This window comes from Mycteria americana, chromosome 1 (genome assembly GCF_035582795.1).
Source record: "Mycteria americana isolate JAX WOST 10 ecotype Jacksonville Zoo and Gardens chromosome 1, USCA_MyAme_1.0, whole genome shotgun sequence".
NCBI classification, from domain to species: domain Eukaryota; kingdom Metazoa; phylum Chordata; class Aves; order Ciconiiformes; family Ciconiidae; genus Mycteria; species Mycteria americana.
This window is the reverse complement of record NC_134365.1, coordinates 40,290,162-40,317,931: the sequence shown is the minus strand read 5'-3', so window position 1 is coordinate 40,317,931 and position 27,770 is coordinate 40,290,162. Positions and strand designations below refer to the sequence as shown.

The 27,770-nt window shown below is 43.6% G+C and overlaps 1 protein-coding gene across 2 annotated transcripts; it reads left to right on the top strand.

Moving 5' to 3' along the window:
- Positions 1–1,225: 1,225 nt before the first annotated feature.
- BEST3 (bestrophin 3) lies at positions 1,226–26,933 on the top strand. 2 transcript variants are annotated; one of them, XM_075495482.1, is made up of 10 exons: positions 1,226–1,369; positions 5,120–5,289; positions 7,002–7,096; positions 7,628–7,861; positions 13,246–13,400; positions 14,089–14,166; positions 14,569–14,721; positions 18,125–18,205; positions 19,557–19,708; positions 21,935–26,933. In XM_075495482.1, exons 2-10 carry the CDS (start codon positions 5,138–5,140, stop codon positions 22,839–22,841), a joined length of 2,007 nt encoding a protein of 668 aa, XP_075351597.1. In that variant the 5' UTR covers positions 1,226–1,369; positions 5,120–5,137; the 3' UTR covers positions 22,842–26,933. The 2 variants fall into 2 exon arrangements, with proteins under 2 accessions (XP_075351597.1, XP_075351605.1); XM_075495490.1 differs by lacking the exon at positions 14,569–14,721.
- The last annotated feature ends 837 nt before the right edge of the window (positions 26,934–27,770 follow it).

Genomic DNA, 27,770 nt, shown 5'->3' with positions numbered 1-27,770 from the left:
AACGATTATACTCAGCAAAGAAAAATGGTTTAGGTCTAAGTAATTATTTTACCAGTGACCTTAAAATATCCCTGTTGTTAGGAGTTTTCCTTGCAGAGGGCAGTGACTGTAATAGGATCAGGCAGTATGTTTCTTCATGCCAAGTCACTGAATGCTAAAATGATTTGTCATCTTTCGCCACAGGCCACTGCCTGACACACACATGCCACAGTCTAATGTCTCGCCTGCTTTGACATCAAAGTGTCTTCCTTCCGCCATTGCCAACAAGAAGAAAGGCAAACGGTGGCAGCAACTGATTTTCTTTCCAAGCGAGTTTTAATTAAATAAGTGGTCTCAAATAGCTTAATGGGACTAAGGCAGGGGGAAAAAACCTTTCATCATAAAATGTATCAAATCTATAAATCTTGCTTACTCTCTCCCCCTGCAATTTTTTTATTTACTTCACAGTGGCTTTATTTCATTCTCCGTAGAGATTTGTGGCAACATTTTATGACAGCTCCTGGGCTTTCACAGTCTATCACCTTTTACAGCTCCCTTTTAATGCCGTGGGTCATAAATGACAGAGTTCATCTCATTTTACAAAGGGGAAGGGGGGAAGAAGTCCTGTGCAGATCCTCCAGTCGCAGAAAGGCTTTCACATGCTGAAATGTACCATCATGAATAGGTGATGGGACTTTTGGTAACAGCAACTCTGCGATTTTGGAGAGATGGGTGATTTCTACGGCATACCCTGAAGTCCTGATTTCCCAATTTGAATCAGCAATGCAGCAAAGGTGTGCTCCAGGGTGGGATCGAGGTGCAGCTGAGGCACGTGCCCAAGTTTGGTGGGGTTGTCTCCGGTCTTCCCGTTCAGATATAGTCAGTGCTATTCATGGTTGTGTCTTCGCAGGGCTGGCTCAAAGAGATCACTCTTTTCAAGAGAAGTCTCGGGGAAAAATGCTCCCCTCTCATCTGTCCCGTTTTGGGGATGGGAAATAGAATGTAGAAAACTGGAGGTGCCAGCCAAACTGTCGCAAGATTCTTCATTCAAATGAAAGGGGTCCTTCCGATGGCAAGTGGCGTTATAATTATAGACTAGGAAAGAGCAAGATCAGCAGCTGCTGCTGCTGCTGCTGCTTGCGTTTGTTCCCTCTGTAACTGACAGGACAGAGTACTTGGCAAAAACAGACTTCCAGAAGTGGAAAGACATTTTAACCCCTGTTCTTGTCAGTCCACTCCTCCTGGGGCTCAGCAGCAGCAACCCCTTGCTTCAGGTTAAGGGAAGAGCAAGGTGACTATTGCAGACCTGAAGGGGACTTTGTTTGGGACGTCTGAAGAAGAAGGGTCTGGGATTTGCCTTCAGGCTTGGATTGCCGAATCAAAATAGCAGGTCAGTGGATATAGCGTGAGCTTAATATGCTTTTATAGTTGGCTTAACTCAAATCTCTCTCACTCATTTTCCCTACTATGCCATAAACCAAGAAATAAGGTGATACAATGACAAGGGGCAGGTCTGCGCAGAGGCACTATTTATTTATACATTCTGTAATGTGCCTTTCATGGTCAGTTAGGAAACACTGATGGCTGTTATTTTTTACTGTGGTTTCTCTCTGAATCCTAATGCATCCTGAAATTCTCAGCCAGGCAAAAATCCCATTTACAGTTGGGCTCAATATTGGGGGGGGGTGGGAATCTTTTATTTTTAGGTGTTTATGCCTAAAGGCTTCTGATGGTCTTAGCAAAAGTGGAGTAATATATAACTCACATTTCAGCCTGTGCTTGAGAAAGTTTCAGAGAGGGAACAAACACTGAACAAAAGGAAAAGCAGCGTCATAGTTACGAGCCAAACTCTCTGCAGGCATAAAACATGCGTAACTTGTGTTATGTCCTCAAAACTCGCAAATCCATACCAGCAGAAAGCCTAGCCCTATATCTGCTAATGAAGGTAAGGGCAACACGATTAATAGGAAAGTCTTTCATGGCACCAGTGCCTGTGGTATCTAATCTAACGCTCTCTGTCCTTCTGTGGCCCCAGCCAAAATCCAGCGCTCAGGCAGGAATGTGCTGGGGGGCATCATTATGCTTTGCTCTTCCTGTCCATCTCAGTTTTAGCTTTTTAATTTCCTGTGACCATGAGTAATGTTGGAAGGACTCTCAGTGGACATGCTGCCCGTGCACCAAGGGCTTGGGATCACCATGCAAGAACCAGACCCAGCGCAAGGCTTTATGCCAAAGCTTCCCACTGGTGGGTGGGCTGTACCCAAGTGGTTGTAGTTGTTCCCAGAGAAAAAAACACAAGTGCAGATTTAAATCCGTGTTTGCTATGTTGTGAAATTAATCAGACATAGCTGTCTTTCATAACTTCATATAGTCTAAAGGGATCTTAGATCACCTACTCTGATCTAATTTATATTTTAGGACATTACATTATGTTACCCTGAAGTCCCTATATGAACCCAATGATAAATGTTCAATAAAGCATTGCTTAGCAGGAAACTAAATCCAGCGCATCACAGGCAAGGCAGGGCAAGGAAACCAAGGCACCAAAGCCTGAAATTGCTGTAACAGTCCCACTTTTCTTTGCCCCATTTCAGAGGCAGAAAGAAAAAGCTGCGGACATCCAGTGCCTCCCAAGCTAATGTGAAGAGTTTCTATTCAGAGATAAGGGCATCGAGTAAAGTGCTAAGAGAGATGGCTGGAATCTGATTAAGTGAAATATAGTTGCTTAAATCAAGCAGGCAAATTGCACTTCATGGAGAAAACTCTCCTCTCTCAGTCTGATGAGGGGGGGTGGATATTCTTAATCCTGAATCCTATTATCATTACAGCTCTGCAGCTGTGGCCCAAACCCATCCACTGGGCCTTGCAAGACAGGATTTGCTGCAGCTCCGCAGAGGAGGTGGACCCATTTTGTCCAGCTCAGCTACTGGCCAGTTTCTGGCACCGTCCAGTCACTGATGCCTGGGAGGACGACTCCTTCCTGATCTCCCTATGCAGAAACTGAGCGCCATGGATTTGACACTAGTCACTGCCTTCCTGCAGAGCTGCAGATGCTGTGAGGGTGCTGCAAGCGGTCTTCTTCCTTCCATGGCCCCTGACAGAAGGGACTGGACAGAAAGTTTCACAGATGCCCAGATACCAGGGGAGACCAGCAGAGCCCCTCAGCCCCAACCCTGTATGTCCCAGCTATGTGAATTCTTCCTGAGGGTCATCTCTTGTCCAACTATCTGCTCTCATCTTAAAGATCCTAAACCACAGGGTATCTGTCCAGTCCCCTGTTCCAATACTTGGTTGCCCCCACAGTTAGCAATTTATGTTTTATTTCAGACTGCATTTGTCTAACTTCATCTTCTAATTGTTGCGCTGTGTTATGCTGGGGATCTGGGTTCCTGCCAGGCTATAAGCCCTCACATTATCAGATATCTTTTCTAGATCTAAGTCCCTACACGCAGGCAGTCCCACTGGAGGTTTCCATTGGATATTGGAAATTGGATATTAGTGGGGAGATAGAGACACACTTCTTGACGATATGGCTTGAACACACATACTCCCCAGCATCAATGGGCAAGAACTAAAGCCTCCTACAGTGATCCCAGGAAGCTCACTGTATTGTTAAGAGTATTTTTTTACCCCATTCTTCCCCTATAGCCCAGCCACAGACTTCTCCCATTTGTTATAAAGCCCCATTTCTACTGGAGAATGGAAATCTCTGCTTCCATTTTCTTAAGCGTTGCATCCTGACCACAGGATTTTTAGCAGATGGGACTGCATTTCTGCATGCCAGTCAGCCAGTTTGGATCCTGAATTGAACTTTTTGGACTTCAACAATGACAACAAAAAATGTAAAGGCCTGTGCCAAGTCTCAGAAACGGAAAACTATCATTTGGATTCTAAAGAATAAAAACCATGCAACTTAAAAAAAACAATAACACAAAAAAAATCTCCAGGCCCACGCTGGCAAACCTTGAGCAGCCATTGTGCAGACAAGAAGAGACAGTTTGTCAGCAATAGAAGGCTTATGGTGTCTTTTCCCTGCTGATTCCTTTGGTGACTAAAAGAAAAAGTGGCACTTTTACAACTAAATTTTAATAGCTTACTTTATGCTCTGCATCAGAGATGCAGCCAAGTTGCATAAAATACTATCAAGCCATCTATTAACTAGGGGTTCAGATTTTTTTTCTGAGAGTAAATGACCTACAGTGGTGTCAAGAAAACATAGACAAGAATCATATTTGTGATACACAATAAATACCTTGAGGCTTTGTGCTTGTCTTAGTTATTCCCTTTCTTGCATGCTGTACAAAACTGCTTTTATCCACATTTGGAGTTAGGGTTTTTTTTGTAAGCACGTAAAAGTTTCTGTAGCATCTCCCTACACTGGGTAAGCAAGTAACAAACCCAGCGTAAAATATTTACCCGTATACTTTTACTACTGCTTTAATTACAGTGTCACACGCTGCCTACCTGAGCAATCCTATGGCTTTTTTTGCATGGCCATGCAATGCTGAAGTATCGATGGGTATGTCTAGCTGCCAAGCCGAGAAATAACAGGGTTCCCCAGCTGATCTCAGCTGCTGTTGTAACTGTTAATGAAAGAGGCAGTCTCCAAATCTCATTTGGTTTTAGATGAGTATAATTACCAAAGCCAGCTAAAAATACTGGCTGGGGAAGAAGGTGCATTTGTGGAATTTCGCCTTACTTCTCTTGCTGGAGTACTGACAAAGTTTTGAAAAAAAATTCAAGCAAATTTAGTTCCTTTTCTTTGCTCACACCGGACTGGAGCAAACTGAGAGTAAGCAGAGGCTTCAGAGGTGTAACGTGTCCCTGCCGCTGCCACCCGGGCAGGTGGCCACATCTAGTGCTAGCTCTTGCTTTTGGGTGGTCTTTGAGGTAAAGCCCAAATACAGCTTTGCGTCAGTCAACCTGCAGGTCTCAATGGGGCTTGTAACTGCAAGATTTTTATTTCTCTCTCTCCTTCTATATTTATAAATACACACAGCATGTATTTATGTATACATATACTATTATATGCATATATGTGCGTGTATATCTATGTATCTATCTATACAAGGCTGCATTTAGGTTAGGATACGCTGTCTAAAATGTTGTTGGTTTCCTGCTTCTCTTCTACTGTTTCTAGGCACAGCCTGCCAAGAGGATGACAGTCACTTATTCCAGCAAAGTAGCAAATGCCACTTTCTTTGGATTTCACAGATTACTCCTAAAGTGGAAAGGCAGCATCTACAAATTGCTGTACAGAGAATTTATTGTTTTTGCTACTCTTTACACAGCGATAAGTGTATTATACAGGTACACTCTTTCCAATTCACATCTCATTAAATGTTATACTGAAGTTTCACACTTCATAGTGTTAGGCTGATGGTTGGGGGGGAGGTTACTACATAATTATTGTCTTTTCCTTGGACCTTTTCTAATGTCCTTTCCTTTCCACATTTACTTTAATGTTCCAGAGAAAGCATGTAGGGTATAAATAAAATACTGTCTGTCGTATTCAGCTGATTCTACTTTCAGCCCAGCATTGAGCAACCATCCTACTGAAGTTAGGCTAAATAAACACCCATAGCTAGCCTATGTTATATAGCTTTTATCATTCTGACATCGAGTTGGCAGCAGTGAGCATGCCTCTCTGCTTTAAATGATAAGTATAGTCCTTTCATTCTACTTGCAGAACTATGTCTTCAGTTGCTCAGTGGTAATTTCTTTAACAGCCCTGAAAGGTAATAATTTGTAAGCCAGGTTATATAGTCAGGAAAAGCAAAGTTTTGCTTAAAGCTAGGACAGTGTGGCAAACTTTATTTTTAAGCTTGCAGAGGGCCAAGCAAAACTGCATGGCAACCAGATGGGTTATTACCTGTGTCACCCAGCACCTGGGGGGGTCACGTTAGGAGAGTTGCTTCTTCCACCAAGGTGTGAATTAAACACCGGTGTGACAGATGCAATGCATCAATTAGTACAGTGAAACTTTTAATTGATGAAGTACATTACACATAAGTATCAAAATAATGATTCAGCTCTTACCTTGATCTGTAATTAGACCTCAGTGTTTGCTTTTCATGTGAAGCAAAGAGAAAATGAGCTTCAGTTTGTCTGTGATTAATCACTGATTTTCCAAAACATTCAGTAATCTATATCTGTAAACTCAGGAAGAAAATTACAGCATTAATATACAAAGAAACACCAGAGTCTCACATTTATTTAAATTAATCTAGTTTTACTGAAATGTTAGGCAATTAGAGACCATGGTAAATACACCATGGAAAGCTTTCTATATGCACTCCAGGTTTTATTGCACAATTGCAAGCAAAACCCACCAAATATTTGTCATGTGTTCCTTTTATATGAAATCAAACAATAACTGTAATATTCATCTATACAAATAAAAAATTGTTTATATTTAAGCTTGTTGTATTTCATTAGATATCTTTTTCCATGGGCAGAAGCTGCCATGCTCCACTCATTTTCTATCATCTGGTGAATATTTTCCTCACTGCAAAATAAATACAGTTGTTGTGGTTTTAATCTTGTGGAAAAAAAAAAATTTAGTAGGAGTAAGAGTGAAAGTACTGCTGCAACAACGTAGCATTTTCAAATAAGAGCAATTAGAGATAGGTAAGCTTTTGCAATTCAAGCAGGCCTGAGCATTTTTATTAAATAGCCCTCTGAAAAAGGAGAGCAAGCTCTACTTGCAGACTTATGGCTTATTGTCATCATTGGTCTGAATGAGATAGCAAGCTAATTCTCCACGTGTATTGATCCTAATTAGTAGTGCCAGTCAAATTAGTCATGAGAAAACTGCAAAGACCAGGGAATAATACTGTCTTCTCCTCCAGCTTCTTTATTACATGCCAAAAGCGTTCAGCACTTTACCTTTAAGAATTTGCTTGAAGACATTAGCCAAGGTTGCTCCTGATTGCACATACGTGATTATTTATACATATTTGCACTTCGTAGCTAGCACCAGAATATTATGAAAGGACAGATACATTTTATTTTTGCTGCAGATTTTTTCTTACAGGTAGCCAAAAACGGTTCTTTGAAAAATTATCAATTTACTGTGACAAATATGCTGAACAAATCCCAGTAACTTTTGTGCTTGGTAAGTACCGGTTACATGTGAAATTATTCTCCAACGCTGTCTCTGTTCAGGCATTTTGTGAATGTCTGTGCATGGAAGCATTTCAGAGCTGAGGGGCATATGGGAGGCTAGAGGCTCACAATAAAATCATCAGCTTCCAACAGGTCTCCTTAAATTCAAGTTGCTTTTGTTACATCAACTCCTACGCTCATGTTCTTAATATACCAACAAAAGAGTAAAGTTTCCACATAGTGCCCACTAACACTGATACATTGTGCCTGATCTTTCAAAGCGCTAAATCCACTCAAGGTTTACTACAGAAGAGGAAATTTGGAAGTTCCTGAGATACCCAGCTGGAACGGGCCATTAAGTTGCAGTGTCTATTAAATAATTAGCACTGATTGCATCCTGGGTTTTGACGTGACTTACTGCATTTATTCTGGGAAATGTAGCAGCTTAGTGACATGAATAACACTCTGCAAACTAAATCAAAGTAACTTAAACAGAAATCCTGATAGGCACTGGAATTTTTTTTTTCCTTCTAACCCCTAGGTTTCTATGTTACTTTGGTGGTGAATCGCTGGTGGAATCAGTTTGTGAACTTGCCGTGGCCAGATCGTCTGATGTTCCTCATCTCTAGCTGCGTCCAGGGCAGAGATGAATATGGGCGCTTGTTAAGGAGGACTCTCATGCGTTACGTGAATTTAACGTCTCTGCTGATCTTTCGCTCCGTGAGCACAGCCGTGTACAAAAGGTTCCCCACCATGGACCACGTGGTAGGAGCAGGTACTGGAGTCCTCCTCCCCAAAATTCCTTTCCTTTCCCTCAGAGGTGGGGGCACAGGGAGGGAAGGAGCCAGACTCCTTTTTTTTTTCCTCTTTGTCCCCATGTGTGCCTCATACTAATGCATGTCAAAGCTACCACGTTTTTGTTAGTGGCTTAAATGACATGCCCTTAAGTGTGCATCTTTAATGCTCTTAAAGTCTTCTTCTAGTGACACTATAGAAATCCAATGAGTTTGAGACTGTTATGTGTATCTGCTTTCAGGCATCATGGAGGCAATAGGCCTGCCCCAAACACACAGGCATATGGAGCAGCCACAACATTCTCCAAAGCATGAAAAATAATGTAGTTGCAATACGGTATGATGCAGTAGGAATGGTGACTTGTTATATGGCGTTGCCTCAATGTCTAGGATATAACTTTGTCTTGTGTCTCAGAGACTGATCTCTGCAGGCACTTCACAAGTACAGCTTTACCTCAATTTATTTCAAGTAGATTGCATTTTAAATAGATTGCACATTTTAAGTATTGTGATATAATTAAAAAAAGCCCAAAGGGTTTTTCTTTAAATTTACAACCTCACCTTAAGCTTAGTTTTTCATGGATAAATATACTAAGTATTAAGCGTGTCTTCATTTTCTGTTTGTTTTGATAACACAGTGGGTGTGATGACGGGGAAGAGCGTTCACTCATGTAAGGCTTTGCTTGTCTCTGAAGGACTGACCACTGAGTATTTAAAGGCAAGGTGTGATGCCGTGCCTTCTGACAGGTGTGGTCAGTGTCAGAGGTAGAACACCAGCGCAGAGATGTGGGGATCTGTTCCAAATAGGAGAAGTCATACGTTTTTTACTGTACGTCTTGCATTTCTTAAAATTATTCCTTTGGCAGAGATTAGTAAGCAAAGTTGTAGCAAGTTAAAATATGCAGTGTGTATATACATATATACATTTCAAATGTGTGTGAGAAGAGTTGGATATTAAAAAAAAATCCAGGCGGAATGCGCTGATCTTACTAAAAAAAAATCATTTATGTTGTTGGATTCAGTTGGACTTTGAAGTTCTCTTCCTTGTGCTGTTCAACAAAACTGTTTACCTGAGCCTGTGAGAGGTCAAGGAAGCTTCTGTCACTCTCCCCAGCAATCTGCTTCTAGTACGCACTGGAAAATTACAACATTTCCAGCAGGCTAATCCAGCTCTGCCTCCCTATTGCTAAAGACAATCTGTTCCAAAAGAGACAAAATGTCGCAGCGTTGTACAAAAATCGTAGACTGGAAAACAAGTTTGGGTTGTTTGTTTGTTGTTTTTTTTTAACAGTGGAAAATATTCTACTATCAACTGTATAACTAAATATTGATAGTGTAGTCGGCTCTGAGGATTTCAGTACTCATTCTGTAGGTTTTAATGCATATTGTGCCATAGAATTTTTGTTGATGCAGTACTGAGCACTTGAGGGTATATTTTGCTCCTATTAACATCCAGTGATTAAGACAGTAGTATGCAATTATCCTCTCCCTAGCTCCCTATGGCATTACATATCAGACTGCATGGGAGTGCAGCATTTAATATGAACGGGAGCGGCAGAATCTGATACTTACAACACAGTCATCATTGAAACAACTTGTGCCGATTTTGCATTTCGCTATCAGAGAACTGCCACAGCGTAACTATTGCTACACATTTCTCTTTTCAGCAAATGAACTGCTTAAATTCATAGATTTTAAATCTGAGAACAGTATCATGATAATGTAGTCTGACTCATCCACAACACAAGGCATAAAAGCTTACTCACAACATCCCTTACCATGTTGCAATTTCTGACTGAGCTATAATACCTTCTAGGAATATAACCAGCCCTGATTTAAAATTCAGCTGGGTATACTGGAGACTACACCGCATCCTAGGTGAACTGACATTCACAATGGTGAACTCGCTGTTGAAAAGTGAAATTTTATTCTCAGCCTGAACTTGCACAGATTTGTCTTCTAGTCACTGGATTTTGTAATGGGTTTGGGGGTTGTTCTTTTTCTAATTAGATGAAAACACCATTTCTCTCTCAATAGTTACCTGTTAGCAGAGTGCATAAAGGTTTGAATAAACTTAGGAGCTTCACCATCTGTAGTCTCTCCCTGCAAGATACGGTCTTCAGTGCTGGATCTTCCTCCCAACTCTTTTCTGAACTTTTTCAATTTTTAGCATTCTTTATGGAGCTGTAGGCAGTAGATGCATGTAGATTCATGACGTTATGATACTGAGTACTGCAGCACGTATGCCGTCAGCGTCAGATGCCTAGCAGCAGTCATGAGTGTGCCAATCCTGTTGGCTGCAACGTGCAAGAAGGAAGTTGGATCCTCAAGAACATGAGTCTTAAAAAACATGAGTAATGAGTCAGCAGCTGGACAGAGAGCAGCCCAAAACAGTCAAGAGGAAATGCTGAAGAGAAACATGAGGTGTGAGCCCAACTACATGAATACCTATGGACAGCTGAAGTTTGCAGTCCCAAACCCTCTACTGGAGTGAAGTACCTAAATTAATTCTTTCCCACATAACGCAGAAGCAGAAAGTGAAACTTTTATCTACTTGGCCATTGTTAGTGCACTCTGGAGACGTGGGAGATGACCTCTTTTCAGTTCCTTCTTCTCTAACCACTAGCCTTCAGAGTATTTGGCATGGGTGCCCTGAACCAGTCTTGTCTCAAACCATTCAGTTTTGACAGAAATGAATACTCCTTGAATCACCTGAGGGAGAGCACGAGTGACTTTTTCTAGCCAGGCTTGTGTTCTCATCAATAATATTCCCATAAGACCACTTTGTCTGACACTGTTCACATTAGTGTCCTTTGATTCTTTATTGATTGCATCCCATGTCAAGCTTTTCATACTTTCGCAAGGGTTCAGTGCCCTGTCATTCCTTAGATCATCCTTTTCAAGATCTTGGCACAGTATTTGCCAAATATTTCCAGTTTTCTGGAACTGCTTCAGTCCTCCAGTGCTTGTCAAAACCAGTGTCCTTGTTCAGAGAGTTCCTCAGTTAATTCTTTCAATACTCTTGAATAAAAATAGTATGACCATATTTAGAAACAATTTAATTTTAATAACTGAGGTTTGATATCCTCCCCTGTATTTAATGGAATATAAAGTGTTTCTTTACCGCTGCAATAACAGCAAGCAGTTATTGCTGTTATTGAACTGCATATTGTTTGTATTGCCCTAACCTTCACCAGCAGTAAGAGCAATCCAGAATTGTTTCATATTTTCTGTGGTAAGAATACTAAGCATTATTAACATCCATCAAAGAGAACATTTAATTAATACAAACACAAACACCTTAACTTAAAAAATAATGACAAGTCGAATGTTATTGTTAAAAGAACAAGGCTTTGTTGAGCTTTTCTGAACAAAAAGGTACCCAGTTTAGTGGAGAGCTGAACTGATCCTTGGAGCTTTGCTGTTCTTCATGACCCCCAGGCTGTGTCCTTTCAGATAATGACTTCCCAGAGCCTCTCAAGTGACTTGCATCCAGTGTTTACTCCAGGCTGTCAATTTTCTGATACTCTATCTGTCTGTTTCAGCCTGATAGAAACATCTTTTCCTGTCCCGTAATAAGCAGGTTGGCCAGGCAAAAATCAAAGGAAGCCTGAAAGACTGACTTTTAGGAGTCAGGAGTCATAACTAGCAGGTCAATTTGTCTGGTTGCCTGATTATTTCTGTGCAGTTGATTAGGAGAGCTGGCTGCAGACTGCCCAGGGGTCTTTTAAAAGCCGTATCTTATTCTGTTCTCAAATTCCAGGATACCACAGGAGTACTGTGTCTTGCTGCTGAACTTTCCTCTTCCACAGAATTTTCTGTCCTGTCCTTGTGTTCCTTCTCAGTAGTTGCAGTATTTCACACCTCCTGTGTTGACTTGTTGCCTGTAAAACAGTGGCATTTTCCTCAACAACAGAATATTTAAGAAAGTGACCGTGTTTAACAAATCTCCTTTTACTTTATTCACATTTTTATACCAAACACAACTGAGTTTGTGTATATTTATTCTTTTGCTGCTTCATGTATTATTAGTAATGGTAGTAACAATGGGCTAATGCTTGGTTACTGGTTGGAGACTAGAAAAAGATTCCTGTCTATTCTCAATTCCCTTATTGAATTTTAGTACTCAAACTTGTAATTAATTGGCTGAGCCCCTTATTTTGGGGCTGCCCTGTTATTAGCTTTGTCCTGTTTCGGAGCTAATGTCAACACAACAAAAGGAGCCTTATACCCACCCTGGTAGCTGACACACACACACCTGAGCAAAAACTAAGATCCCCCAAACCTGAAGATTACTCCAATCCCAGAAAATCCAGTATTTGGACTAAGGAAAATGCAAAGTTCCCCCTCATGAATTTTCTGAGGTTGTTTTTCTCAAAGGCTGGGTGGAAGGAGAGCAGAACAGAGCTTTCTTACCCACGAAGCCCAAGGGGGTGGAGGCGCTGCCGCAAAAACCAGCTGCTCCCATGCCAGTCCCAGGCAGCGAGCTGCTCTGGTGCAGGTTTTGTCCCACACAGCCCTGGCTCCCCTGCTATCTGACCTTGGCCTTGCTTGCAGCAGGGGGAAGCAGGGCTTCACAAGGCCAGGAGAACTCTGCAGGAAACTTAATACCTTCCCAGCACCCTGGCGAGGCAAACTGCCAGGCAGAGAGCGGCTTCAGCCTGTAGCCCCACAGCACGTCATCTGGCCCGGTGTGCCACTAGCAGCAGGATTTCTGTGCATGATTCCTTTTCCATCTCTTTGCACGCCTTCATAACCCCAAAGAAAACATGAAACACCATCTGGCAGGGAAGTATTTCACTGGCAGAAGGCACGCTCTCTGAGTTCTGTTTCATGCATGCACTTGTATCCTCTGTTGCTTGCTCACTGCTTTGCAGATTTACCAAAAAATTATCAGAATCAGAAGGTCACGTAACTGCCCTTACAACATATGTTGAGATGCTGCTAAAAGCCATCATTGCTGAAAAGTGATAGTTTCTTGATTGATATATCCAGTTCCTTATTTTTCTGAAAGTAGAATATGAAACTAGAGAGTAATCTGTACAATTCTTAGTATTATATGTATCTACAATGTCAACCGTCAGATATGAGAACACAGCAATAGCAACTTATTGCACATATTGATCAAGAGAGATTTTGCATAGGTAGTTATTGCAAAAACAAGTTGTTTCAAGCAAGATCTATCCTGGCAAAAAAGCTCAAAAAAAAAAGAGGAGCAGGCCATTAGTTAGAATTATGAATAGTGATTTGTATAGTTCTATGCAAATATCACATGAACAGATTCAAACATATTCAAAATTTATAATATCAGTAGCACTGAAAGCACAGAATAAATGAAGTCTTTTTTTTTGGGGGGGGTAAACAGGTTTTATGACAAGATATGAAAGAAAAATTTTTGATGACCTTAAGTCTCCCCACCTGAAATACTGGGTTCCATTTGTCTGGTTTGGAAATTTGGCATCAAAGGCACGAAAAGAGGGAAGAATTCGAGACAGTGTAGATCTGCAGACACTGATGAACGTAAGTAGAAAAAGTAAATCTGCAGAAAACTAATCTGAAATTGCTATGTGGTAGCTTTTCACTTACATAATTTGATTTAGTGTGCACAGCTCTCCAGTGTCATCTAAATGATCTTACTCAGGATTTGTACCACTTTTCTCTGTGTACCAATGTACACGCACACACAGCAGCAGTTTGCTGGGATTGTATTTGTATGACTAAGAAGGTATTAACTGAAACAACAAATTGATGAGTAAAAAATTATTGTACCATCACTGTAAATTCATATTTGTTCCATTGCTGCAGGGGAAAAAAAATGAGAATAATTTGACATTTTGAAGATTTTAATATCAGTTTCAGGGAAGATAATCTCCCTGAATATTTCATTAAGTGGTCAAACATCCTTTTTATGATATATTCTCTTTCATGTATCACTAGACTGTGGATAAGATAGAAACAAAAGATAATTTATGAAGAAATACGTAATATACTAAGCATTCCAACTCCATAAACTAAGTGAATATTCAAATGTGACAATGGGGTGCTGGATATAGTTATGGTATCAGTTTACATATACTACACTTTCGTATCTCCCTGCCCTTTTATATGTGCAAAAATGAATGGTAACAAAAATATTTATAATTTATAATGGAACCCCATGCAATTTTAGTTTGTTGGAGTTTGCTTTTTCTTTTTTTTTCCCTTTTAGGAGATGAATAAGTACCGGTCTTGGTGTAGCCTTTTGTTTGGTTACGACTGGGTTGGAATTCCACTGGTCTATACCCAGGTACTGAGCTATTATCCTTTACAAAATTCGAAATACAATTTCCATAAAAGGGAGCTTGGTGCAAAACATCCCTAGACTCGACCAGAGTCTCCAAGCTGTTGAGCACTCATTGTCTCCCACGGGATCATGGATGCCTGGCTAACTGTTTAAGTCATATTTAATGTAGAGATGTTTTGAAGGCCTTGCATAATTTAGGAGAGGGGAGGGAAGCACTGAAATGTTTTTATGTTTCCTGGGTCTTCTTCCTGCCTGTAATTATTCCTGTGACCTCTCTATTTGTAATATGTCCCTACAGATTTGTAAATTATATGGCAAAAGGCAGTCAGAGGCCTTTGGGTATGTGTTGCCTTATGCATAAGATTGTATTATTGCATGATTTCAATGAAGTTTTGTTCTTTGCAGGTTGTAACTCTTGCAGTCTATACTTTTTTCTTTGCCTGCCTGATAGGGCGCCAATTTTTGGATACTGACCAAGGGTATCAGGGACATGACTTAGATCTTTACATTCCAATCTTCACACTGTTACAGTTCTTCTTCTACGCAGGATGGCTCAAGGTAAACTAGCTTTCTGGAAAGGTCATGGGGGAACCCTCCCTAGGGGAGCTGGTGAAGGTGTCAGAGCTGAAGTCAAGGTGTCAGATTTGTGGCACACTGTAAAATCACCGAAGATTAATGGAGTTATACCAAAGCTGAATTCAGCCCAAAGTGTCCTATGTTCATAAAAAAAATCATGCAGTACATTTTTAATTTCTCCTGACAGATCTTACAGTAAGAAACAGTTGGGAACCTGAAAGAGCTCATTTTAGTAGGACCAGTGCAGTCACAACTCCCCAAGGGAGTATTACTCCAGCAAAATTGGGTCCCAGGACTTGAACTATAAAATGACAGATGAAAGATTAAAAAAAAAACCAAACCTTTCTCCCACTCCACTGTGCAAATACTGCTGCAGACCTGGCATGGGCTGAAAGGGACTGAATCATACTTTCTTCTTATGATCAAAGCCAGCCTTTAGTATCTGCTGTTAACTTAATCAGATGCAGGCAATTAAAGGTCTCAGTTCCAGAGGGCTATCAAACAGTGACAGCCAATATTGGCTACAACCCCACCACATAAAAACTTCCATTAAAAAGAAGAGTTATAAAGGAATTGGATGCTACCCATCAGCCCATTGGTGCCTGCTCAGTTAACGTATCTCCATCGATCTGATAGTTGAGTAATTGAGCCACATACCTCATGGTGGTTCTCTCCTCTGCAGTAAGTATCAAGGTAGACTAACTGGAAAAAAGTTTCAAATAAAAAGCAAATTGGTACATTAGGGTCTACGTGCATTAAGACTTCCTTTTGGGATTATTAATCATGGCTGGAAACCTAGAGCTAATTTTTCTGTTAGAATATAAATTGCACAAAATTGGCCAGTTTTAGAGCCCCCTTCCCACGGCCAACTCCAAAGGACAGAGTAGAGAAGGCAGCACGTCAAGCTGGCGGATTGCGGCGGAAAGTAAAGTGCCTGCAGGGCAAGCTCCTCTAGTCCTGTGCCCTAGGAAAATGGGCAGAAGGTGGGGAAGGGGTTTGCTGCATAGGGACCAGCCTGGAGGGAAGTGGAAGAGAGAGGAAGGGAGGCTGGTGCGGCGGGGGAGCACCTTGTTCCTGCAGAAATATGAGGTTTTATCTCTAGGCAATGTCTTCCAGGGTTTTACTAGCAGGTTACAAAACTGTAAGCTGTTCCTCTTGACCACCCTGCTGGTGCTCCTGAGGGGGGGAATGGTTTCCCCTTCATTGGCACCCAAGGCTGTTAGTGGCATCTCTTCCAGTTAGGCTCAGGGCTTGCAGCCAACTCCTGGCTACGGCAGGTACGAGGTGCCATTGTAACCGAAAAATCTTCTGCATAAGAAAATAAAAGGGAGGAGAAGCAGTTTTAAAAAGCAAATTTAATATCGGCAGTGCTCCCTCAGACCGGAGGTTCGTCCAAACCTGCAGTGCCCCTGAGTCAGGATATTTCTGTCTTGAAGGCTGCAGCCAGTTTCCTGCTGAGTGTGTTGGGCTTTGGCTGCCAGGCTGCAGAAAGGGCCCCGAGCTATTGACTTCCAGTAACTTGGCAATTCCTCAGAAATTATGGCTAAACTGAGCTCATTCCTTGGCCTCGGGCCTGGTTTGTTATACTTACAATACAGGGACAAAGTTTCCCATCACGTGAGACACTTCTAAATTCCCATTTTCATTACGGGGATAGACGGACCGTACAAATACAGGGCTTAGTCGTCCAGCACTACATTCCTTTCCGGAGAATAAAGTCGTGTCTCACATGCCAGGACCAGGTCAGCCAAGAAAAAGGCCACCGCTGCCATTCTCTCTGTCCAAGCCCTGCTCACTTTCTTTAGCTCATGTGACAGGTTTTGCAGTGGATTTTTGGGCAGTGATCCCCTGGTTTACACTGAGCTGATCCAGTGTCTTCCCTGGAGAGCTGCAACACAGTCTGTGTTCTGGCTTATTCTTATTGCAGCATTTCCATAGCTATACCCAAAATTTAATGCCATGGGCCAGGCCAATGAGTGTGAGTAGAGGTGTCCCCTGTCTCCTTTTCATTCCTCCTGCCTTATGGGTGTTTTTGTCGTGTTAGTCTGCTCAGCAGTTCATTTATTGTCTTCCACTGCTGGGCTAGGAGAGTCAGCAAGTGCTTACCCCCTGGTACAGCTAGAGGCACATAGGAATAAATAGCCAGGGAGTGACTGCCTTACTATTATAAGTTATTTAGATCATAGCCATCCATAGTGAGGTTCATGAGCAGGGCTGTTTAATCATACAGTTGCTTCACCCATATCCACGTTAAACCGAGGACCTGGCCACTGCTCCTGTGCATGGCCCTGGTGACCACCAGGAAGGCTTGGGAGGGTCATCAAGAATGTGATTGGCTTCAAAACCGGGGCTTAAAAAGACAAACAGAGGAGAAGAGCATGAAGGGAAGAAGATATTTAACTTCAATGTACCAAGGAACTGAGAAATAGAGAAGCAGTCTGAATTTCCTAAAACTTTTTCTTTTTTTTTTAATTTTCCTATTTCATCCTTTTTTTTCTCACCCAGCAGCTCTGAGCTTTCTCCCCACAATGTATTTTGGTGATCATGGGGATGGGGGGGCAGTCTCTGATTCTTTTTCCATTTATTTATTCCTTTGGGGGGAGCAGGACTGGATAAGGCTATGGGCAGCCAGAGAGGTTTCCTTTCCCAGCCTAGTTCCCAGACTAAGGCACCTCACCACAAAGGTGCCTGAGCTCACTGTCTGGTTGTCTCCTCCACAGGATGGGCTTCTCCCCTGCAGTTTTAGTCACTTCGTGTACAGAAACCCAAAAGAGCAGGCTGAATTAAAGAACAAACTCAGATCCTGTCTTTTGGCTTTGGCTAGCATGATGCACGGCGTCCACTTGAGTCAAGTCTTTTGGTAGGCTGCTTTTCCTGAAAAGCTTCAGAGGGATGCCATCAGCATCACCCCCGATAAAGAAGGGGCTGAGGTCTGAGCTGGAGAGATGAGCTGTACTCCCTCTGGCAGACTCCAGCTGCAGGGCTCAGGAATACGGACCCAATGAGCTGGTGGAGTATTGTAGAACATAACGCAGTAACAGAGCCTCTAGCTGCTAAGCCATTCACTTAAATCAGCCAAAGACAACAGTAAGGAAAGGTAATGACTACCTTATGTGACAATTACCGTGGCCCAGACATGTCTCAATTCCCAGTAGGCCAGCACTGACAATCATGATTGACAGCACCAATGAGACACGGAGGTATGAATCTATAGGGGGAAGCAAGATGTTCCTTCGCTAGGCTGGCAAAACCATCATACAGGAGCTCAAGCTATGATTGCAAGTGACAGGCAGGGAGAGAGAGAAAAATCCGATCCTATTTTCTCTGTGGCAGCAGTCCTGACGTGGCATGCCAACCTCTATTCACTGTCTCATTTTCCTTTCAGGTTGCTGAACAACTTATTAATCCATTTGGAGAAGATGATGATGATTTTGAAACTAACTGGTGCATCGATAGAAATTTACAGGTTGCTGTTGTTATTTCTACTTCCAGCTTTACTGTACCATAGGTTGTCATTACATTTAATCCTATTTCTTATATTGAGGTACAAATTAAGGGCAACAAGTGTCAGAAAAACAAATTCTTTCCCTGAAGGAGTACCTATGGCTGTGATCCCCAGATTGTGTTTTTACAAGCTAATGCATCTTGATTTTGGTATTTGGCATTTATGATGCGTGACTAAACATGCAAACAGCTGACCTCAAACTATAAGCTCACTTTATGCCTGGAAAAACATGTAATGTAGGTCAATCCTGCAAAATCCAAAAGCCATCTATTCCCACACAGAAAAGAACACACTTTGCTAATCTGAATGTCTAGAGATTACAATATTGTATATGAAACTTCCTTTTTTTAAAAAAAAAAAAAGCAGTGAAGATACAAAAAAGACCAAGCAGGGCCCTAAACTAAGAAGCAGGGCCCATACCATGATTCATGTTGTGATGCTGCCGCCCATGGCAGCATCTGTGGTGGGCACAGGAGCCGGTGTCCCCCGTGACAGGAGCTGTGAGATGGCCAGGGTACGGATTTATTGCAGTTACCCCTGATTCCCAAACAGCCCCTGTCTGTAGTGCCATGAAGGAGCCCAAAGACATGAAGAGGTCCCATGGCACCCACTGCTCCCCTTGCAGGTAGAGCCAAGCATAGGGTTGAGCTGCTGTCAGACCTCACGTCTGCTGGGGACCACTGAGACTGCAGAGCAGAGCCCAGGTGTTAAAGGGAGGAAGGGCAGGGCAAGCAATGCAGCAATGCAGGTTAAGCAATGCAGGTTAAGCAATGCAGCAGGTACGTGGGAAAGGCCTTCACGCTGCCAAAGATGCTCTCTGGCTTAACAGCACTTCAGGCTACTCGTGCTACAGTGCCTCAGAGCCCTTTGTATAAAACATATTGGAAGGCCCTAGAACAGGATGGTCACATACTTGGTTCTGAATGTCTTAAAATGTGGACGAAGCCCATCAGAAAGCTTCTCAACCTCTGGACATTTTAAGGAGCACAACTAATACTCTACACAGACTTCCCATAGCACGTGGAGGATCACAGGTCCATTTAACTACACCATGCATGAGGAAAGGACGTCAATCTGACGCAAATATCTTTGCAGCATAGAAGACTCAAGTTACAAGAAAATTTATGCTTGCATGAGTATAGGAGGGTATAGGGGGTCTATTTTATAATACTGAGTCTCTTCCCAATGCCTAGGCCAGCATACATAGCTTACTTTAAAGGATTTCTGAAAGAAATGTAGACCCAGGGAGGTCAGATTATTTTGTATACTGTGCTATGTTAAAGTGACATGATTTATACCAAAAAAATCTAAGGTCTCACTTCTGGCGGTGGACGAGATGCACATGAACTTACCAAGGATGGAGAAAGATATTTACTGGAACGATTCCTCTGCCCGGCCGCCCTACACAAAAGCAGCTGCTGATTACTGTATTCCTTCATTTCTTGGATCGACTATTGAAATGGGGTGAGTGGCACTAAGGGTCCTTAATGCCATCAGAAAGATCACCACCCCTACAGCGCACATTGATTGATGGACAGTCAGGGCAGGGCTGTGAGCTGTGACGATACTGTGAACGGGGAAGATGGAGATGGGAAATGATGTTAGGCTGGTGTTGGTAGGATGATGCCTCCAGTGATCCATGTGCTCATACGAACTATGCACCCATAGATTAAATTGTGTAATTAATAAATAGAGTATGTTTGCAGGGAGGGTTTGTTGATAGTTTCTGAGCACAAGATGGCACCTGAAGATAACAACTGACTTTTCTTAATATTTTTTTATTTACTACAGCTTCTTCATACACCCCCCCAGTCAGCAAAATAGCTATTCCTTTGCTTGTTTTGTTAGCAGATGATGGCTAAAATCAGTCCAGATTTTTGTGAAGATAAACAAGAAATGATCTTAAACATTGTATGACTTGTCATTGGCTAATAATCTAGGCATGGAAGTTGGAGTGATCAGATTTTGTGAACAGAGAAAGATGAGGAGTTATTTGCAGAGATCAACACAAGAACCATCCTTATGAAGAAACATAGAGAGGATATAGGATTGCCCCATGTTGTCAGGACCTATATGAGAAATCAGTGACAGGCCGGTCAGCTTAGAAGCTGTTGAGTTTAAACACTCGTGACATGCTGTGATATAGAACAGGTCAGTAAGTGTAAATACCACCATGCCTGAACAAATACCAGGGCAAGTAGACATTTTTATCTGAAAATCTTTTTTAAAACTTTATAGTAGCCATTTTTTTAACTTTAAAACTTATCTCAAGAAGTTTTCAATTTTTCCAAAAATTTCCAGCCTTTATAAAAATAAAATATGCTTAATTTTTTGCTTCATTTTGCCTGGAAATTGTTTTTTTCTCATTTTTATTCCTTTTATTTTTCAATTTTTGCATGCATTCTAGTACAAAGAACAGTGGTTTATATGAGTTCCTTTTATCGCACACAGCCTTTTCAGAATTTATTTCCCTCCGGAAAAACTATAAAATGGCAGAAAGAAAAGTAAAGAAGAAAGTAAAATAGTAAAGAAGAAAGTAAAATAGTAAAGAAGAAAACCCCATAAAATATAATTTATTTTACTGCGATTGCTAGAGGAAAGAAATGGTGAAGAAAAGAAGACACATTGTTAAGTCTGCAAACAATTTTTTAGTAAGAAGCACTTCACACAAAAAATGAAGGGGGGAGTGAATGAAAAATAGCTCCATGTTAGCCCCTGTGAAATGCAAACAGTTCTGATGTGTTGACTTTTTTATTAATTATTTTCTCCTCTGAACTGTTTCTCTGTTCATCTCGCTAAAAAAACTGGATAGTTCTTATGCAGACTTCAAAAACAAGGTCTAAAGATTCACCCAAGTCCAAAGCAAATACATAAAACTTGAGCCCAAATCCAAAGTCTTCTCCAGTCCCCTCAAGCCAACATTTTCACAAATGCTGGATGAAACTCCTCTGTCCCTCCAGGATAGTGTAGCCTCCATGTAGCTCCTCACCTCAGATTTCGCCCGAGCCCCTTTGCCGTCCTTGCCCTTAGGACAGGTAACCGGGGCAATTTGACTTGTCTTCTGGGGTGCACTGAGTCAGTAACACATACTGAATTGCCTGGCGGACGAAGCAAGAGTTGTTCTCATGAACCACCGAGGCTGGGCAGGAGAAGAGTACCGGGTACAGGTGGGACTTTCAGACGCACTGTCATGCCCCAGACCTAAGTGAGATTTGGCCATCTGAGTAATTCCAACATTTTTTGAAACGGTCACACTCTGCTTCTGGGAGTAGCTTTTTCGCTGTTGGTATTTTTGCCCGAAGGATTCTCCTGAAAAAGCATCTACAGCACTGAGCAGGGTGTTTTTCTCCTCTTTGCCTCACCCTAAGCACAAGCTTAAGGGGAGCTGCCACAGAGGGCTGCAGCCCAAGTATGAAATGGGGCCAGGTGCCTGGCTGGATGCCCTCCCAGTCTGGTCCTCAGGAGAAGAGACATCTGGACATGGAGAGCTTTCCGGGTGATCCAGCTGGTCCAGAGGCACAGGCACTATTGCCTGGTGCCCTGACCCCTTTTTCACCCCTTCCGTGCTCTTCCTTGGGGACACATTAGGGCCTTGGTTCCTATGTCTTCTTGCTGAGACAGCGGGATATATGTGCATGTAGACCGCATGCTTCCTATATGTGACACGTACTACCTGGCTTTATTTGGCAGGCTGGCTGATACTGAATTCCTCTATGGGGAAGAGTGGCCCTGGGAAGAGGAGAAACACCGAAGACAACATTCAGTGCTGAGAAGAGTCAAGAGATTTCTCAGTGTCCATGAGGGCCCTTCGTCCCCAGCTCACCGGCGCTACAGTCGGCAGACGAGTGAGAATTCCGTGTTTTTCCCAGCAGATGAAAAGGGGCACATCAGACGGTTGCAAGAAATGCACACAAGAGGGAGACACTCTACCTCAAGCTTCAAGAAGAAACATGAAGGAGTTGACAGAAGTAACAGACTTCATAGTAGCAGAGATCTAGGACCCATAACTGAAACCTCAAGGAACGAGGCACAGTTTGGTGACAGTGACACTTCATCCGAGACAAACAAACCAATTCCTGAGGTCATCATCTCTGAAGCCAAGGAGAAAGCACCTGATGTGCTGGGCAAACCAGATCTGCAAACAGAGCACACCGCAAGCATGCCAGAAGAGAAGCTCCAAAGGAGCCTAACTGAGGCAAATGTGACTCTTCAGGACCATCCTTTTTTCCCCCCAGAAATGACTACACGCATCTCAGGCTCTGAGGTGCATCAGTCACTTCCTACTGTCATAGGGGAGCCCAAACATGAACCCCACGGTAGTGACATAGCTGGTTTCATAAAAGATTATGAAAGAAACCTTCAGCGATGGAGTTTACCAAGCTTCCACAGTCACAGTACAGTGTCAAATGCCAACGCTGCACCGCCTTTAACAGATTCTGGGACAACTTCACAACAAAGGACATTGAGTGATGGAAAAAATGTTACTTCTGCTGCTGCTCCAGAGACGTTTGAGATGCAGCACTTATGGGAAAACCTGGATACTAAAGAAACAGCCATAGTAGAATTTTCTAATGAGAAAAGTGAAAGAAAACTTTGACCGTGCTTCACCTGGGTCTCACTGAACTCCCTGTCTTCTCTTGAAAGTGGTTCTCACACAGATTTGCTGAAAGTGAAGAAAGGCAGACACGATGCTCAGACAAGTCCTGAGCAAGATCCAACAGAGGATTTGGGCATCCAAGTAGGAGGCATTGTGGTGACATGCTTTAAGTGGCTTGGTCACTGGCTTGAAATCTGTGACCCTGTGGAGAAAACATTTATGGGGAGAACTGGGAGCCTCAGGAGTGGATGCAAACCAGCCAGTGCACATGGCAGCAAGCTGTGTAGGCTCACCTAAAGGAAACACTAAGGTTATCAGAAGAGCGGAGGTGGCTCTGTCCACTTTGGATCCACCCTAAACACTGCTATCTTTGGCTGCTCCTTCAGATTAAGGTCCATGATATCCTTGTAAGACCCACCAACAGTTTTGGTTCCTACTCAAGTGGCTAGAAGGGGCCGTGTGGGCTCAATTCCCTTCTCAGCCTGGAGAGATTCAACCCACCATCTCTCACTGCCTGGAGGAATGCTTGAAAATTCAGGCTCCTCGCTTGTGTGGGGCAAGAGCCTGCCCTGCTCCTGCTGAAGCTATGCTACTACAGAGTAGAAAAATAAAAGGATTAAATGTTTAACTTCATTAAGAAAAATGGAAGAGGCAAAACTGCTGATGAGCTGGGCATGGGAGGTCTGAGCCTTGGTCTCTGCTCCTTGGAGCATGTATGTGGTGTACCTAGCAGCTGCTTACTGCAAAATGCCATTCCCAGGTGGCCTCCCTGGTGATGAAAGGGCTGTGGCACTCTCTCAAGAGGTGATGGAGCTGCAGGGGCAACTGAGCTTAGGGCTCCACTCTTGCAGAGATCTTCAGCTGGAAGCACAGAGGCTGCAGTCATCCCAGGGAGACAACCAAATGGCCCGGGACTGCTAGCAAAAATTGCTCTCCGCTTCCTTCCCCCCTCCCCTGTTCCTGTGCTGCCCAGATATACCACACACATTCTCCATTAACCGAAACCCAAGCCAGCATTATGTGGCTCCTGCAGCTCCAGGGGTGGCCAAACCACCTCCCTACACCTTCTGGTAGCAACCTGACCTTTCAGCTGCCGCTCCTGCAAGAAGTCTCAAAGCAGGCTCTGAAAGCAGCGGCACCTCTTCATTTTGAGCTGTCACCCACATCTACATGAATGCAGTCCAGAGCATGATGCTGGCATTCCCCCACGAGTGAATATCCAAGTAAATGATCTCCCTAGACAAGGGAGAGACCAGGTAGCTCAGGGGCTGGGAAGAACAGAGAGGGGGGAGACACAGAAAATGATAGGGCTGCAACAGCCAGCAAGTGGCATGGACTGTATGGACGGCAGGTCCACCCAGCTCTCTTGCTCAGAAGGCTGCACTTCAGACAACAAACCAGCATCTCTACCAGGGTAACTGGTAGCACCAGTGGCTCCTGGGAGTCTTCAGGGCCCCCTGAAGCTGGGAAGGGAATGAACAGACCTGCCTGCTCCTGCTTCTCTGGCCAACAGCTTCGGTGAGGAGCCCTTCCAGTAGGCTATCACATACAGCAGGACTCTGCTATGTCACCCGGGTAGCCTTTGAAAAAAAATCAGCTGCCCTCCCCACTTCTACTTCTTCCAGCTTTGTTTCAGTCTGGAAATCAGCTCCTGTTGGTGTGCATTAGACATGGTCTGAGCAGTGCCACCCTTTCAAATCCTTCAAAGACACTAGACAAAAGCACATGTATCCCCATCGGTTTAGGAAGCAGAGAACACTTAGCCCAAGGAATAGCTGTTTAAACTCATATTATGGGAATTTCACGTATGCAGAAAAGCCAAGCACAGATTTCCCAGGCACCTGCGGAGGCACTTCTTCACACTGTGAGGTGAGATGACGCCGGTGTCTGACAGCAGCGGGGTAGTGAGGTTTGGTCACAGTTTTGGAGTAAGGTGTTCTGGTGCAACCTCACCCTTGCCATTTCACAAGTCCTCAGGCAAATCAAGTTGCTATGTTCAGGTTTGACCAACACAAGGAGGACCCCAACAAAGTAAAATTATATTGAAATAAACAGCACCTTAGCCTAGCAGTCCTATTTTCTGGATGGCCCTTACTAGGCAATACCCAGCTTATGGCAGCATCCTCTAGCTTTTCAGTCATCAGAGCCCCAGACTGCTGCCTGTCCCTGGGGAAGAGGACTCTCTTGGCCTGTGACAATGCTGGAAACACATAGTTTTCCCTTCCCTACATCAACAGAGAAAAAAAGATTTTCCTCCAGCATTCCCTCTTTCTTCCTTATTCCCTATTTCTTCTTTTAGCTGAAGCCACACTTTTCAATTCAATATTTTCTCAATTTAATTGCATCTGCAACTGTGAAGGAACTCCAATTAGCAATGAGCTTAACTTTAACGAATGGCAAATTAATAGTATAAATGAGAAGTTTTAAGGATACCCAGACAGCTCCAGTCACACAGCCTGACCCAAAGATAAAGTACCTGCTGTTGCTCTCCTTGGGAGCCTGAAGCACTCCTCCATAGCGTTCATTAAAGACAGGAGAGCACTACAAGTTTCGGGGGAGTTTGGCCGTACTCCCAGCTGCACATGTATAGGAAGGGTTTTCAGCAGCTATGGAGAAAGTCTGGCCTATTATCTAGCTCTCTCCTCACAGTACATAAGCTTGAGGAACTGTGCTTCTCTCTGTAAGGGAATTTAAGCCAGAAATTAGAGGTGACTGTAAAGTGTCCACTACGAATCCGCACTGATGGTCCGGTCCCATCGCACCTCCTCACACTCCTCCTTCACACGGCTTCCACCAGGGCTTAAGATGTTGGAGCCAAGTGCTCATCCTCCCCAACCCAGACATCAGCATGTGTCATCCTGGTACTGCTAAGCCTGAAGAAGCCTTCCCAGCTTCTCATTGTCCAGCTCTGCCCATCTTCCATCATCTTCTTCTCAGCCTGGCCGCTACCTAGGATGCACACTGCTGCTTTCCACCAGGACATTATGCATCTCATGAGCAATGATTTTGTTACCTCTCCCACTCACTGCCAGCACTCCCTGGCCCAGTAACTGTGTTCATTCTTCGATGGAGGCTAAGGGTGGCCACACAGTAGCCATTAGGTAGATAAAAGCTTCAGTTAAGTCCCACAGAGGTGTCTATTAGGCATGTAGATGCATGTTAAATTAGGAATGATAGCTCTGAAGTCCCACAGTGTAATCTGCAATACACAAATAGCATTTCACACATAGCAGGCCAGCTTCGTGTTAGCTATAATATTCTGTTTGTTGCTTGTAAAGAAGCTAGTGCTGGGATGAGTTATCAGAAAAATTTCCTCTCCTCATTTAGTCTGTTATCTCACTTTTGCAAACATCTGTGGGCTCTGATTTGTATTAAATTATCTTTGAGGATTATGTGCTCTCTTAGGCACTTCTCTCAGTAAACTATTTGCCTTAGCATGGTACATGGACTATTTTAGCAAACGCAACAATTTACAATTCATGTTCACCGGTATAAACAATGTAAAATTATTGCATGAATAAAGGGATTTTGAGAAACACAGTCGTCTTGACTGTATTGAACTGTCAAGAAGCACTTCTGGCAAAGGTTCGACCTACCATGCAAGTCAACTTGATGTCTACCAGGAACAGCAAGGCAGACCTACAGAAGTTGGCAAAGCTGGAAAAGACTGAGGAGAGAATAGGGCTAGGATAGACAAATAGGTCAGAGCAGCAGCTTGCTCCCATCAAATGGTGTTAATCTTGAGCAGGATGAGGTATATCAGAACAAAGAGAGGGCCGGTCCCTGCACACACTGCCTGACTTTCCACCTATTTCTAGGATGTGTTCACGCTCTGCGCTGGAATTCATAGCTCTGAGATGTCGGTGCAGGGACCAACCGGGTGTAGCAATGCGTCCCACCACTCTGTATTGGGTTTGCATGGCAAGGTTTTGGTAGCAGGGAGGCTACAGGGGTGGCTTCTGTGAGAAGCTGCTAGAAGCTTCCCCTATGTCTGACAGAGCCAATGCCAGCTGGCTCCAAGACAGACCCGCCGCTGGTCAAGGCCAAGCCCATCAGCGATGGTGGTAGCACATCTGTGATGATAACATGTTTAAGAAGGGGGGGAGAAACTGCTGCAGAAGAATAGCAGCCAGAAGAGAGGAGTGAGAATATGTGAGAGAAACAACCCTGCAGACACCAAGGTCAGTGAAGAAGGAGGGGCAGGAGGTGCTCCAGGCGCCGGAGCAGAGATTCCCCTGCAGCCCGTGGTGAAGACCACGGTGAGGCAGGCTGTCCCCCTGCAGCCCATGGAGGTCCATGGTGGAGCAGATATCCACCTGCAGCCCATGGAGGACCCCACACCAGAGCAGGTGGATGCCTGAAGGAGGCTGTGACCCCATGGGAAGCCCACACTTGAGCAGGCTCCTGGCAGGACCTGTGGCCCCGTGGAGAGAGGAGCCCACGCTGGAGCAGGTTTGCTGGCAGGACTTGTGACCCCATGGGGCACCCATGCTGGAGCAGTCTGTTCCTGAAGGACTGCACCCCATGGAAGGGACCCACGCTGGAGCAGTTCATGAAGAACTGCAGCCTGTGGGAAGGACTCACGCTGGAGAAGTTCATGGAGGACTGTCTCCTGTGGGAGGGACCCCACGCTGGAGCAGGGGAGGAGTGTGAGGAGTCCTCCCCCTGAGGAGGAAGGAGCAGCAGGGACAACGTGTGATGAACTGACCACAACCCCCATTCCCCGTCCCCCTGCGCTGCCCGGGGGGAGGAGGTAGAGAAAATCAGGAGTAAAGTTAAGCCTGGGGAGAAGGGAGGGGTGGGGGGAAGGTGTTTTTAAGATTTAGTTTTTATTTTCTCATTACCTTACCTGATTTGACTGGTAATAAATTAAACTCCTTTCCCCAAGTCGAGTCTGTTTTGCCCGTGACGGTAATTGCTGGGTGATGT

What these genes read in the sequence shown, in the direction of transcription:
- BEST3 (XM_075495482.1), top strand. Translation starts at nt 5,138, where the DNA reads ATGACAGTCACTTATTCCAGCAAAGTAGCAAATGCCACTTTCTTTGGA. An exon ending in ATCTGCAGACACTGATGAAC is followed by an intron (nt 13,401 to 14,088) that starts GTAAGTAGAAAA and finishes TTTCCCTTTTAG; the next exon opens with GAGATGAATAAGTACCGGTC. An exon ending in GCATCGATAGAAATTTACAG is followed by an intron (nt 18,206 to 19,556) that starts GTTGCTGTTGTT and finishes AAAAAATCTAAG; the next exon opens with GTCTCACTTCTGGCGGTGGA.